General features: G+C 35.7%; 2 protein-coding genes and 1 long non-coding RNA gene across 3 annotated transcripts; 2 read left to right on the top strand and 1 right to left on the bottom strand.

Annotated features, from left to right (window-relative positions):
• Nucleotides 1–5,320: 5,320 nt before the first annotated feature.
• LOC108569131 lies at nt 5,321–6,882 on the bottom strand. Its single transcript, XR_001891322.1, has 3 exons — nt 6,798–6,882; nt 6,387–6,479; nt 5,321–6,304 (listed from the first exon to the last, which is right to left on the bottom strand). It is a non-coding gene; the product is annotated as an uncharacterized LOC108569131 (long non-coding RNA).
• On the top strand, nt 6,633–8,995 carry LOC108569130 (luciferin 4-monooxygenase-like). Its single transcript, XM_017930557.1, has 5 exons — nt 6,633–7,004; nt 7,068–7,588; nt 7,642–7,801; nt 7,846–8,142; nt 8,196–8,995. The coding sequence occupies exons 1-5, from the start codon at nt 6,768–6,770 to the stop codon at nt 8,700–8,702; spliced, it is 1,722 nt and encodes a 573-aa protein (XP_017786046.1). The 5' UTR covers nt 6,633–6,767; the 3' UTR covers nt 8,703–8,995.
• Nucleotides 8,996–10,051: 1,056 nt separating this feature from the next.
• On the top strand, nt 10,052–12,003 carry LOC108569128 (4-coumarate--CoA ligase-like 5). Its single transcript, XM_017930556.1, has 5 exons — nt 10,052–10,269; nt 10,329–10,843; nt 10,895–11,054; nt 11,121–11,417; nt 11,476–12,003. Exons 1-5 carry the CDS (start codon nt 10,075–10,077, stop codon nt 11,986–11,988), a joined length of 1,680 nt encoding a protein of 559 aa, XP_017786045.1. The 5' UTR covers nt 10,052–10,074; the 3' UTR covers nt 11,989–12,003.
• The last annotated feature ends 500 nt before the right edge of the window (nt 12,004–12,503 follow it).

The raw sequence follows: 12,503 nt of genomic DNA, 5'->3' as shown, positions 1-12,503 counted from the left end.
AATCAGGAAAATCACTCGAATAAGAAAATACTCCAAATAATACCGTTTGGAGGGAGACGATCGAGAACTCTGATGGAGATCTTCCGACGATCCATTCTAATGAATTTAATAGATAAAAGGGACTTTTGAAAATAAGTAACGAAAAGAAGTCAAAGACACCAAAATGGCACCAATTCGGACGGGTCACATGATACCATCGTTTCGGACGGGTCACATGATACCATCGTGCTGACAAAGACAACTTTAATAAAATTTAAAATAATCAAGGAGGGTAGATCGTGAATGTGTGCAACCATTACACGACCCTGTATTAATGCAATTGATTTAATCTAATAGGAATTTAAAATCGTACTGAAAGAGACTAAGAATAATTTATAGTCAAATTTGACTAAATATTCTTCAGTCTGTTACTTTACGACTTCGAGTGATTTTCGGGCATTGTGAATACTTAGATTCACCCTGAAAGCAGAACATGCAAAAGCGAATAAAGCAAACTAAATATCACCACTACTGCAAAATGACTAAACAAACTAATATCTGAGGGATACAAAAAAAATCAAAATTGAAAATAAAATTGGAAATTTGAAAGAAGTAAAGCAAATAAAAATATGAAAATTGAAAAGAAACTAGCTAATAAGGTAATATATCTAAATGCAAAAACATAAAAACACTCACGACTTCGATGACCCAAGGAAACCTAGACCCTAGAAAGACAAATAATTTAAGTTACTGTTGAATAGTAACATATACAAACGATTATGAATCCGGTTTCTTCAAAATCCTCCTCGGAAGTCGCGCTCATCATGACATTCATCCTCCAGGTCCATTGGAAACTAACTGCTTCGATGTCCTAGAACCTAGAACGTCAAATAATGTTAGTTACTGTTAAATAGTAACATATACAAACGATTATGAATCCGGTTTCTTCAAAATCCTCCTCGGAAGTCGCGCTCATCATGACGTTGGTCCTCCAGGTCCATTGGAAACTAACTGCTTCGATGTCCTAGAACCTAGAACGTCAAATTATGTTAGTTACTGTTAAATAGTAACATATACAAACGATTATGAATCCGGTTTCTTCAAAATCCTCCTCGGAAGTCGCGCTCGCCATGACGTTGATCCTCCAGGTCCATTGGAAACTCACTACTTCGATGACCCAGAGAAACCTAGACCCTAGAACGTCAAGTAATTTTAATTACTGTTGAATAGGAAGATGTACAAACGATTGTGAATCCATCCATCGCGTTGATCATCCAGGTCCATTGGAAATCCGACTGGCTTCAAAATCCTCTTGAGACGTCTTGACATGTCCTTGATACTTCAGGTCAATTGGAAACTCGATTCTCAGCAACAAATTCCCACCTATAACATCAAATAATTTTAGTTACAGTTGTATATTAATGTACAATTGTTATTCATCTTGTTTGACATAATATCAACATGCACTCACATTAAATAAGACATGACTTGCCCAAACAAGACATAGCTTATACGAAAATGCATACTGGTGTTATGAAATCTGATGAATATCGCGATTCGGCGAATTAGCCTAGATCCGCTGTGATTTGTTCGTGGTTGCTTTGTATTTTGGGATACAAAGTAATCACCTAACGGATGCACCTCGGGAAGGTTTTCGCACAGACGGTCTTGCCATTCTAAAATGACCTGGTACTATTTGTACCTTGCATCCATATAAATATATATACGCGTTTTATTGAAAAAAAAAACAAACTTAATTACGGATCAATTAATAAATCAATAAACTGCTTTAATTTCCTCAATAGAATTGAATTATATTGATTATTGGGGTATATTAGAAGATTCGCTAATGGATGAGAACCGCCACCACCGACAGCAGGATTTGAAATGAACATAAATGGTGGGCTGCTATTGGCTTGAGGACGTTGATTGAGCTTTTTTTTTGCACTATTCCACCAATACCAACCAACCAACCGATTTTAACGGTTTTTCAAATTCATATTTTTTTTACACAACGAATCAAAATTTAATTTATTCATATTCGAAACTACGTAATTGGAAGTTTGCAAAGATTGAGTCTTGAATCTCCATTGAAAACTTAATTAAATTAAATAAGAACTCACATATTAATTGCTGCAATAAACTGCTTTGATTTCCTCAATTATATTAATTATTGGGGTGTATTAGAAGATTCGCTAATGGATGAAAACCGCCACCATCGACAGCAGGATTGGAAATGAACTTAGGTGGTGGGCTGTTATTGGCTTGAGGACGTTGATTGAGCATTTTTTTTTGCACTATTCCACCAATACCAACCAACCAACCGACTTTAACGGTTTTTCAAATTCATATTTTTTTTACACATCGAATCAAAATTTAATTTATTCATTTTTTGAGACAAAGCAAATTGATTATCAAAAATACGTTAATTGAAGAAAGTTATCGTTAAGAACTAAATGAATCAAACTAGCCATAAGACTCTCAAAACAAAAGCAGTCAGAAAAATGCATCACTTTACAACAATTGGATCTCCAATAAGAACTTGAAACTGAGCTACAAAGTATTATTCAAGTACTCACCGATAAATCGTTGCATCAGCTGCTTTTTCATTATTCATTGCACTGAATTTCAATCGTAATCGAGGATTATTTGATTTTCTAACACCTAACTTTTCTGACAATCCAGAGAACTGCTTAGGTCAAGCGAAGATGCGCTCTACTTCTTCGTGCGCCAAACCACCAATACCAACTAACCAACCAATTTTAACAAATTATAATAATAACACTTAATATATCTATTTTTGTTACTTAAATTAGGAAATACTGCTATTAATAATCACAGTAAAATCAACGAAACTGGTTACAATTTGTTTAAAACAATTGCAATTAGATAAATGAAACAGTTTGCAACAATGGTGGTTCACCATTGGTCAGAGTTCAATACGCAATATCCAAATGATTTCTAACTTTTAACTTCTTTTCCTTAATAACAAATTACACAGACAACAGGATAAGCAAATATATAGCGTCGTTTCTCAAGAAGATTTATTGTTATACAACAATCTTAAAAATCGAAAATGTGTAACTTTGTAAACTGTAAAAATCGCTCACTTTGCAAATCTTCAATAGTTGTAATTGAAGAAAATTGGCATTTCCACTGAAACTTTCCAACTTTTTTGAAACTTTTACAAACAGCGGAATTCTTGTTGGGAAAGGACATTGGGGCAAGTGGCGCACCGCACGTCCGTTTCCAGAACTTTTGAATTCGAGTACATTTGGTTGCCTACATTAACAATTCAAAAATAATTAGTAATTAATTAAATTATAATTGTTATCGTTGTAAAAGTTAATTAGCAATTATAAATCTAACATAATCATTATTTTGAACTAAACGTATATATGTATGAAACGTACGAATCTATAGAAATAAAACATACTTAATTTTAAAGATTACTTTATTCAAAAATATTGACTAAAACACAATTATTTTATAAACTTTACATCACTTAAGAGAATTGCATTATATAATAGTAAATTACTTATAATGTAAGGAGATGTATTGAAATATTAAATTACAAATATTAATAAAAAAAACACAAGGCTTCTAGATTTGTACCAATACTTTTAAAATAATTACACTTTATTATGAGATTTATTTAAATTAATTTACAACTATATAATATTACTAAACAATACAAATTTATACGAAAATTGTTAAAGTACAATAATTCTGTAAATTATTAATAAAACATTTTCAAATATTGAAATTAATGTAGATACTCTAGATATAAAAAGAAAACAAACTCTTAACATTAATTTGAATATAATATTCATTCATCTAATAATCATTAGAATTGTAGCTGTTGGTGATTTATAGTACATCAGAAATACAAAAAATTCAAGTGGAATTCCAAGCGGAAACAAATAAAAACAAATAGGAAACTTTTAATCGAAAAGTTCCTGACATTATCATTTGCAAGATACTTGACTTATAATAAATTATTGTTGTGTGTAGCAGATTTGTTTGTTTACTTTATTTTATAACACTTCTTAATCTTTGAAGTGAAAAATGTTTCTTTATTAAAAGAAAGAAAATAGGAATGTTGATATATTTTTATTATCTCGATTGCAAGACGAACGCAAATATTAGCATCTCGACACTTTATTACTCGGTTTTGTATTAGCTTACTAACGACAAAGTTTATTGTTGTTGCTGTTAGATAAATCAGTGGAACATTGGAGGATTAAGTTCGAGGTCGTGCGATGTAAACAGAGCAGTTAGTCAGCGAACGATGTAGAAAATACATGTAGAAAAAGTTCTCTCGCTCCGAATTGGATCGATGCTCTTGAAAACTTTATGATCCGTTCCGGATCGCAGCGAAATAATGACTGTAATTGCAGGACGAACGAGACTCTGGTTGGACGCCGCCGTATTATTTATTAACGTTTAACTTATAGAATACGACAATTGAAGGACTTCGCGTTTCGTGACGAGACGCTCTCGAAAACCCGCACGAATTCAATCATAATCGCGAGTGACCGTGATCGTTTCAATTCCATTGTTTGCACTTAACTGAAAGTACTCGTAATTATCAGCGAACTCGTAATTTTTAGACAATTTTATAACAATGCTTCTGTTCGAAACGTAATGCTTACAAGGGAAGCGAAATGTATAATCAAAATATGCTATTCGAAATAAACGATAATTATATTACTGCTTTCAAATAAATATACTTAATTTTAGTTGGACACGCAAATGTCTGTTTTTTTTCTTTCTTGTTTTAACTGTGCACGAGTTTACTTTCGATTTGATAATACTTAAAAACTGATTTACAATGAAACATATTAAGAAATTTCTGGACACTGTGGATTATCTCGTAGTTATGTCGTTTTTATTGAGAAGTCAACTATACAATAGTTGATCTCATGGATTATTAACTAAGAGTTTCATTCTCATCTTAAGTTAGTAATTAGGAAGACAGTGATCTTCATTCGCTCCTCCAACTAAGACTTCCTCTAAGTTCGACCCTCTAGTTAAGACTAAATTATATAATACAAAAATATGTTCATTTCAAAAAGGGTCTGTGTGGGAGAGATATTAAATCAGTTTTGAGCTTGTGGAAAATACAACCGTTTCTTTATATAAGTTTTATAATCCTGCCCAAAATAGTTAGGGGCAGAAAAGGCTGTTAAGTGGTAATAAAATAGACTCAACTATACGATTTAATGTGTAACCGTCCTTCAGAATATTCCACAAGTTATTCTAAATAATCACGTATAAGTATCTGTTTGTATATTTGATGAATACGTGAAATATGATTTGTTATTAGTTATGACAATAACCAAAAGGATTTCTTTTTTCAAAGCAAATTGAATTAGTTTTGTATTGAAATGAGTTATGAACTTTGTGGCTTGCTGAAAGCTAGATGGAAAGCTCCAATTTACTAGCTTTGGTGTAATGTTTAGCTGTAAAATTAACTCAAGTACATGATTGCATGTGCACGCACGCACCGATGATCCTTTATGAAACGCAATTGCGTATGATTCGAGTATGAATAGTAAATGGATATTGCACGTGTCGGATAATTGCGAATGGACAATTCAATGTCACGGACAATTGCGTGTCACGTGCCATTTCAGTCAAACCGATGAATGATTTAACAACAATTTAAATATTTCAAAATTTTCTACCTCCATTTCCATATCGATTCTTTTGTGTTAATCTCTTATTATTATATAAATTATAACTATGTTTCTTATTGTCCTGACCATTTGTCGTGTGGATGTAATTATACTAATGGAATTATCTGTACTCTCTGTACTAATCCATTTGTGATTATCTTGCTCAAGTCTGTAATTGCAATGTGATCAATAATCCGCATACGATTTTTTTTCCATCATTATTTTTTTCCCCGTCTTTATAAGTTTTAATAATTCAGGAAAGTTCAACTGGAATGATTATAAAAGAAAGACGAAGTGAACGATATTAGAAAGCCGACAACAATTTACGAAGCAGATTACGAAGAGGCGTCGAAGATCGAAGACGATTTACTTCTCTTGATCCTGCAGCAGGACTGTGCCACGGCTTTCACGAATGATGGGGAAAAGCGACGATCGAATAGCTCCAGTAAATTGGATCGGTGGAGGTGATTTTTAGCTGTAGCTGTTGGTTTTCTGCACAAATCGTCTGGATGTGATGGGAAGACGGAAGTGACGCTCTGTTCTTAACGGATTTTTGTGGATTAACAGCAACAGTTGGATGATTTCGATCCTTTTATTGCTGCACAGTACATCCAATTACTCGTCAAGTAAATTTGATTTTGAAACTACAAACAAACAAATCTGAATTAAGATGTAAACATTTTCATATGTATTCGAACTAATAGTATAATCCCAAAGTTTGATTACCAATTTGTTAAAGATGAGTATCTTGATCATTTGCATCGTCTGAAGACAAGATAATGGAATTACTTGACGATTCGTTTCGTCTCATTGGATTTTCTGAAAAAATAATCAAATTAAAACATGTTTGCTTCTAACTAATTGTAAAGCTTAAATAAAAACGTTTACTGCTACACTTAATCTTGAACTGTTCTGATGGGAATGGAAGGATTGTAGCATTATTAAATTAATTTTTACTTCTGTGTGAAACTGTTTAACATTGAAACAATTATAGAAAGTTTGCATATTGGATATCGAACAAAACTGGACAAGAAGTCTCAGGTGCATTATGGATGCAAATCAATTAGTGCATTTAACTGAACTGCATTACTAGTCGGATTATGAATAATGCACGAAGAAAGCGCATATAACACTCACCAATCCCAGGAAGATTTACCATTTTGTGCAATCATGTACGAAGATGCGGTCAATAATATCGGGGAGCCAATCCTACTGCACGACGTCGTCTACGATAAACGAACGAAGATCGTCTACGGAGCGCCCGAAATCTACGTCCCCGATCCATTCGGCTTAGGTCACACTTTCCACGAGAATCTTCAGAAATACTCGGATCGTGTTGGACAGGTTTGATTCATCTTCATTCTCTAAAAACAATAAGTTATTATTAGAATTTGGTTCTTCACGCAGATAGATTCAAAGACGTTAAAAACAGAAACATGCGGGTCCATGTTGAGAAGGAGTATCGGAACGGCCGAAGCGCTTAAGAGATTGGGTATAGGACCTGGAGATGTTGTCAGCATATGCTCCATAAACAACTTCGACAATGCCATCCCGTTTATTGCTGCTCAACTGATCGGAGCGAAATTGGCCTCGATGGATCCGAAGATTGGTTTAACCGATACGGAGCATCTCCTGAAACTGGTAGAACCGAAGATAATTTTCGTTTCGCAACAATCCGAAGCGATGATCGAACAAGCCATACACAATTGTCGCATGGACACGTTGATTGTTGTTAGCGGAGGCAGTGATAGGCACAAGAGTTTCCAAGAATTCTCTCAAGAAGCAAAAGACGTTTCAAAGTTCGAGCCTTACAAAACTAAAAGCAACAAGGAGACCGCAATTATCATGTTCAGCAGCGGAACTACGGGATTATCGAAAGGAATCTGCTTAACGCATTACGGATTGGCGTGTCAATCGCATCATTTGATGTAAACCACGAGAACTTTACAAATCCATTAAATAATTTGTACAATCTCTGCAGTTCGGCTGGATTCAATTTCGATGTTTGTTTGAGTTACGCCTCGACCTATTGGATTTCCACGACGATGTTCCTGACGACTAGCTTGATTTTTGGAAAAACTCGTGTCATCGCGACAGCCTTTGATCCTAACGAGTTTTGGTTGATTGTGGATCAATGCAAAGTACGTTAATTTATGAATGTCTTTGTTGTTAACTATTTCTTCAGGTATCTTTTATAATGATGGCACCGATACAAGGTATTGCTATCACGAGGTCGAAGAGACCGGAACACGTGGACACTTCAAGTCTAGGAGATATTATATTATCCGGAGGATCGTTTTCTGCGGAAAGCAATAGGCTTTTGAAGGATTTGGTGCCGGGAACGCACGTGCAACTGATTTATGGTCAAACTCAAGGAGCCGGAATGGTGGCAAATTTTAGATCCTGCGACCCGAGGGACGTTATCCTCTTCAATAAGAAGCCTTTATCAGCGGGAAGACCGAACGTTGGATTCGAATACAAAGTATTATTGGATTAATTCATCCACGGCTTGACTGCTGTAAATTAATGATTCAGGTTGTAGATCCGGAAACGCAGAGGAATGTAGGAATGAACGAGCATGGGGAGATTCGTTATAAATCTCAATGCCAGATGAACGGGTATTATAACATGGATTCGAGCGAAGGATTCGATTCGGATGGATTTGTCGCTACAGGAGATGTCGGCTATTACGACGAAGACTTCTGTTTCTACGTAGTAGATAGGATCAAAGAGATGTTGAAATTCAGATCATATCACATTCCACCTGCGAGAATAGAAAACATTCTTCTGACTCACAGCAAAGTCGCAGCGGTTGCCGTGATCGGCGTTCCTCATGAGGTGGACGGAGATCATCCTATGGCAGTGATCATACCGAAACCGAACACTCGGCCGACGGAGAAAGAGATCATTAAATATTTGGATGAGAGAATCGACGATATGTACAGGTTGCGTGGCGGAGTCAAGTTCGTTGAAACTCTACCCTACACCCCATCCGGAAAAGTCAAGAAGAATGTCTTAAAGAAGATGTTATTGAAACATTAGATTTGTTCCACTTTGACGCATTAAACACTGAATTGTTGGCTTCGTTTTTAAAATATTAACGGTAATAGTGGTGTGTTTATCTGCAGACGGCGTTCGTGTTTACGCCGTCTGTATAATAGATTATCATCAATTCTTCACCAACAGCTTTCTTCTTTATGCGCATCTCCACCAATTTGCATATTTATCCAAATAACCGCTTCTAAGTAAATTGATACGTAAAAGTCATGTAATTTGATAGATTGTCTGCACTTCATCAGAATATTTAGTGGGAACGAATCTCAGTTAATACCACACTTTATTACACATTCCAATAATAAATAATTACATAATTAATTTCTGCTTTTTCTTGTTAATTATTTTATTATTTCGATAATAACACTAATGATAAATTAATTATATTTTTGTTATGAAATCTCAAAACTGTTTTCGCAAATAATTAGATAATTATTAAATACTTTATATTGAAAATATTGTCAAAATCTAGCAAATAGACTTGAGAAATAAAATATTTAAGAATTGAATTTATTTTCTTCAACATTTTTTTAAAATTTTTATAAAGATGACATTTTCTAAAGTAAATCTTGGATTAATTTTGCAAAAGTTAGTATTAATTCAAAACTAGAATAGAAGCAACTTTTTTTCAGTTTTAAACATAAAGAACAACTTTCAAAAATGGATTGTATATAATTTCAATAAACTGTTTATTTTTTGCTTTTGTGTGCGCCAGGAAAATGTTTAATAATTAATTAGTTATTGTGGAAACATCCATGTATGTTTGATTATGTGAAAATCTAACCAATCAATAACTCGTTATTCTTGGATTATTTGTACAACACGTAAAGTATATGGTATGATCTTAATAATTATATATTGAATTGAACTGTTGAAAATAATGGGAAATCACCTTCAAATTTGCTTCATTTTTCTTCTCTATTACAAAATGTAATATTTTTAGTTTAAAAGATGTTGCAGTTCATTTGCAGATTTTGATATATTAACGTAAAGAAACGGAAATGGAATCAAAAGATTTTCAATATTGGTCAATAAATTGGGATTGATTTTATGTTATTTCAACTGGAAATTAACAAGTTTGAGGTCAGTTCGTTGTCGAGCGTCTTCTGGTGATGAGGTTTCTCATCTACGTTCAGAGTGGACACGCGATTGCAGCACGCGACGACCACTTCCCAAAAAAAAACAAACAGCAAATCACCGCGGATCGGAGAATTCCCTTACGGGGATAACTACCATTGTAGCGAATCCGACCAACTATGTTTCATTCAAACCCGACAATTACCATCAAGGTGATTAGATAATAGCGCATGGCATGGGACATAAACGATCGCATGTATATAAAGAAAGAATTTCTTCGCCGATGACGATAGAAGTGTGTTGTGCATGTATATCATCGCACCAACGGATAGAAATGGCAGATTACATTTGCGACCCGATTTACGATGAGGAAACGAAGATCATCCAGGGATGCCCGGATGTCTACGAGCCGGATCCAAAAGGGCTCGGACACGCTTTCTACAACAGCATGCTCAAGAACGAAGATCTGATTGCCCAAGTAAGTTACAACTTTCCATCGAAACGCAACTGGTTATTGAAAAATTCCTCGAATCGCAGATAGGTTGGCCGAGCGGAAGGACAGAAACTTTCGGGTCTTTGCTGAAGAGATGCGTTAGAACTGCGATTGCATTGAGGAATAGCGGAGTAGAACCGGGAGACGTAATCAGCCTCTGCTCGGTGAATAATTTCGATAATTGCGTTCCGTTCGTCGCGGCGCAATTCATCGGAGCCGTTGTGGCTTCTTTAGATCCCACCATTGTTTTGGAAGACACCGAGCACCTGGTGAAACAGGTCAACCCGAAATTCATCTTCGTCTCGCAAGATTCCGAAGGAATGATTCGCAATGCATTAGCCAACGTCGGCTTGAACGAAACCAGGTTGGTTTTAATTGGAGACGACTCGAACTTCGAAGATTTCGCGTGCGAAACTGAAGACGAAAGCGACTTCTCTCCTTACGAAGTCGAAGATAACACGACTACAGCGGTTATCTTATTCAGCAGCGGAACCACAGGCTTATCCAAAGGCATATGCGTCCATCATTACGGATTATCTTTCCAAGCTCATTTCTTATGGTAACAGTCTTCAATCTACAAGATTTAAAATTTAAAATTATAATATTTTAGCAATAACGGCGGTGTCTACGATTCCATGTTGAGTTACGCTTCGACGTATTGGATTTCTACAGTTTTATTCTTGAACATTCAACATCTTTTCGGAAAAATGAGATGCATTGTTCCCAAATTCGATACGAACGAGTTTTGGGAAATCTTAGAAGCTTGCAAGGTATTTTTATTAATTACAATTACATTCATATTGTGTGAGTATTTATATTTTTGTATGCACACTTAGGTCACCTTTATATTTATGGCTCCAAGTCAAGTCGTGAGGATCATAAAGGCAGGAAGACCCGAAGGAGTTGATACAACTAGTCTTCACGATATTATAATTGGCGGAGGTCCGCTTTCTGCTGAAAACAACATGTTGATGGGAGATTTGGTGCCTGGAGCTTTCGTGCATTTAGCTTATGGACAATCTGAAGCCACAGGACTTTTAACATGTTTCAGACCTAGCGATAGAAGAGATGTTCTGCACATGCACAAGAAATACAGCTCTTGCGGTCGCCCACTCAGCGGTATTCAATACAAAGTAATTGCTTTAAACGAACGCTTTGTATCAATAGATTATTAATGGATGTAAATTGAAGATTGTAGATCCTGAATCTGAAGAGGTGCTGGGATTCAATCAGCAAGGCGAGTTGAGGTTCAAGCATAAGTGTCAAATGAACGGCTACTACAACTTGGACACGACCTCCAGCTTCGACGCGGATGGTTGGATCAAAACAGGGGACATAGCGTATTACGACGAGGATTTTTGCTTTTACATAGTGGACAGGATCAAGGAGATGCTCAAATTTCAAGCCTTTCACATTCCCCCAGCTAAAATCGAAGGAGTTTTACTCGCCCATCCGCAGATCGCTCAAGCCGTCGTTATCGGAATTCCCAACGAGGAAGACGGCGATCATCCGATGGCTTTGGTGATGTTACACGCAGGAAAAGAGTTAACCGAAGAGGATTTAATTAAGTACGTGGAGAATCGCGTCGAGGATAGGTACAGGTTGAGAGCTGGAGTCAGGTTCTTGTCTTCACTTCCATACACGCCCTCCGGCAAAGTCAAGAAGAACCAATTGAAAAAGATGATATTATCTGGTGAATTGTAGTAAAAATTAAATAAAAAAAAAAACCTTATCAATTACGCTGTTTTTTTTTATTATCATCTGACTTTCGTATAAATGATTCGCTCAATCAAATTCCAATCAGTATCGAATCAAGGAGCAATGGGTTTGCAAATTACAAATATTCTCGTAAATAATAATTATTGCTATTCAATTTATTTCAGAGTACGATCCGATAAGTAAGGTTTTCACAAACGACGACGTGAAACTCGTCTTCAACAGAAACGGCTTAGGATGCGCTTTCTTCGAAGCCCTTAAACTCCATCAATCCAAACTAGCTCAGGTAATTCGAATCTTCACAAAGAGTACTGTTGAAGTGAAACTTTCCTTGTCCGCAGATCGATATAGACACGGGAGAGCGAGAAATTTATTCAGAAATTCTTGAGAAATCGATAAAAACAGCGCAAAAATTGATGGAAGTCGGTTTGAAACCGAACGATATTGTAAGCTTCTGCTCGGAAAACAACCTCGACGTCATAGTTCCGTACATTGCGACGCTA

This window comes from Nicrophorus vespilloides, unplaced genomic scaffold (genome assembly GCF_001412225.1).
Source record: "Nicrophorus vespilloides isolate i.1.1-1 unplaced genomic scaffold, Nicve_v1.0, whole genome shotgun sequence".
Classification (NCBI taxonomy): Eukaryota; Metazoa; Arthropoda; class Insecta; order Coleoptera; family Silphidae; genus Nicrophorus; species Nicrophorus vespilloides.
Note: the sequence above shows the minus strand (reverse complement) of the source record. Positions and strands in the feature narration are given on the sequence as shown.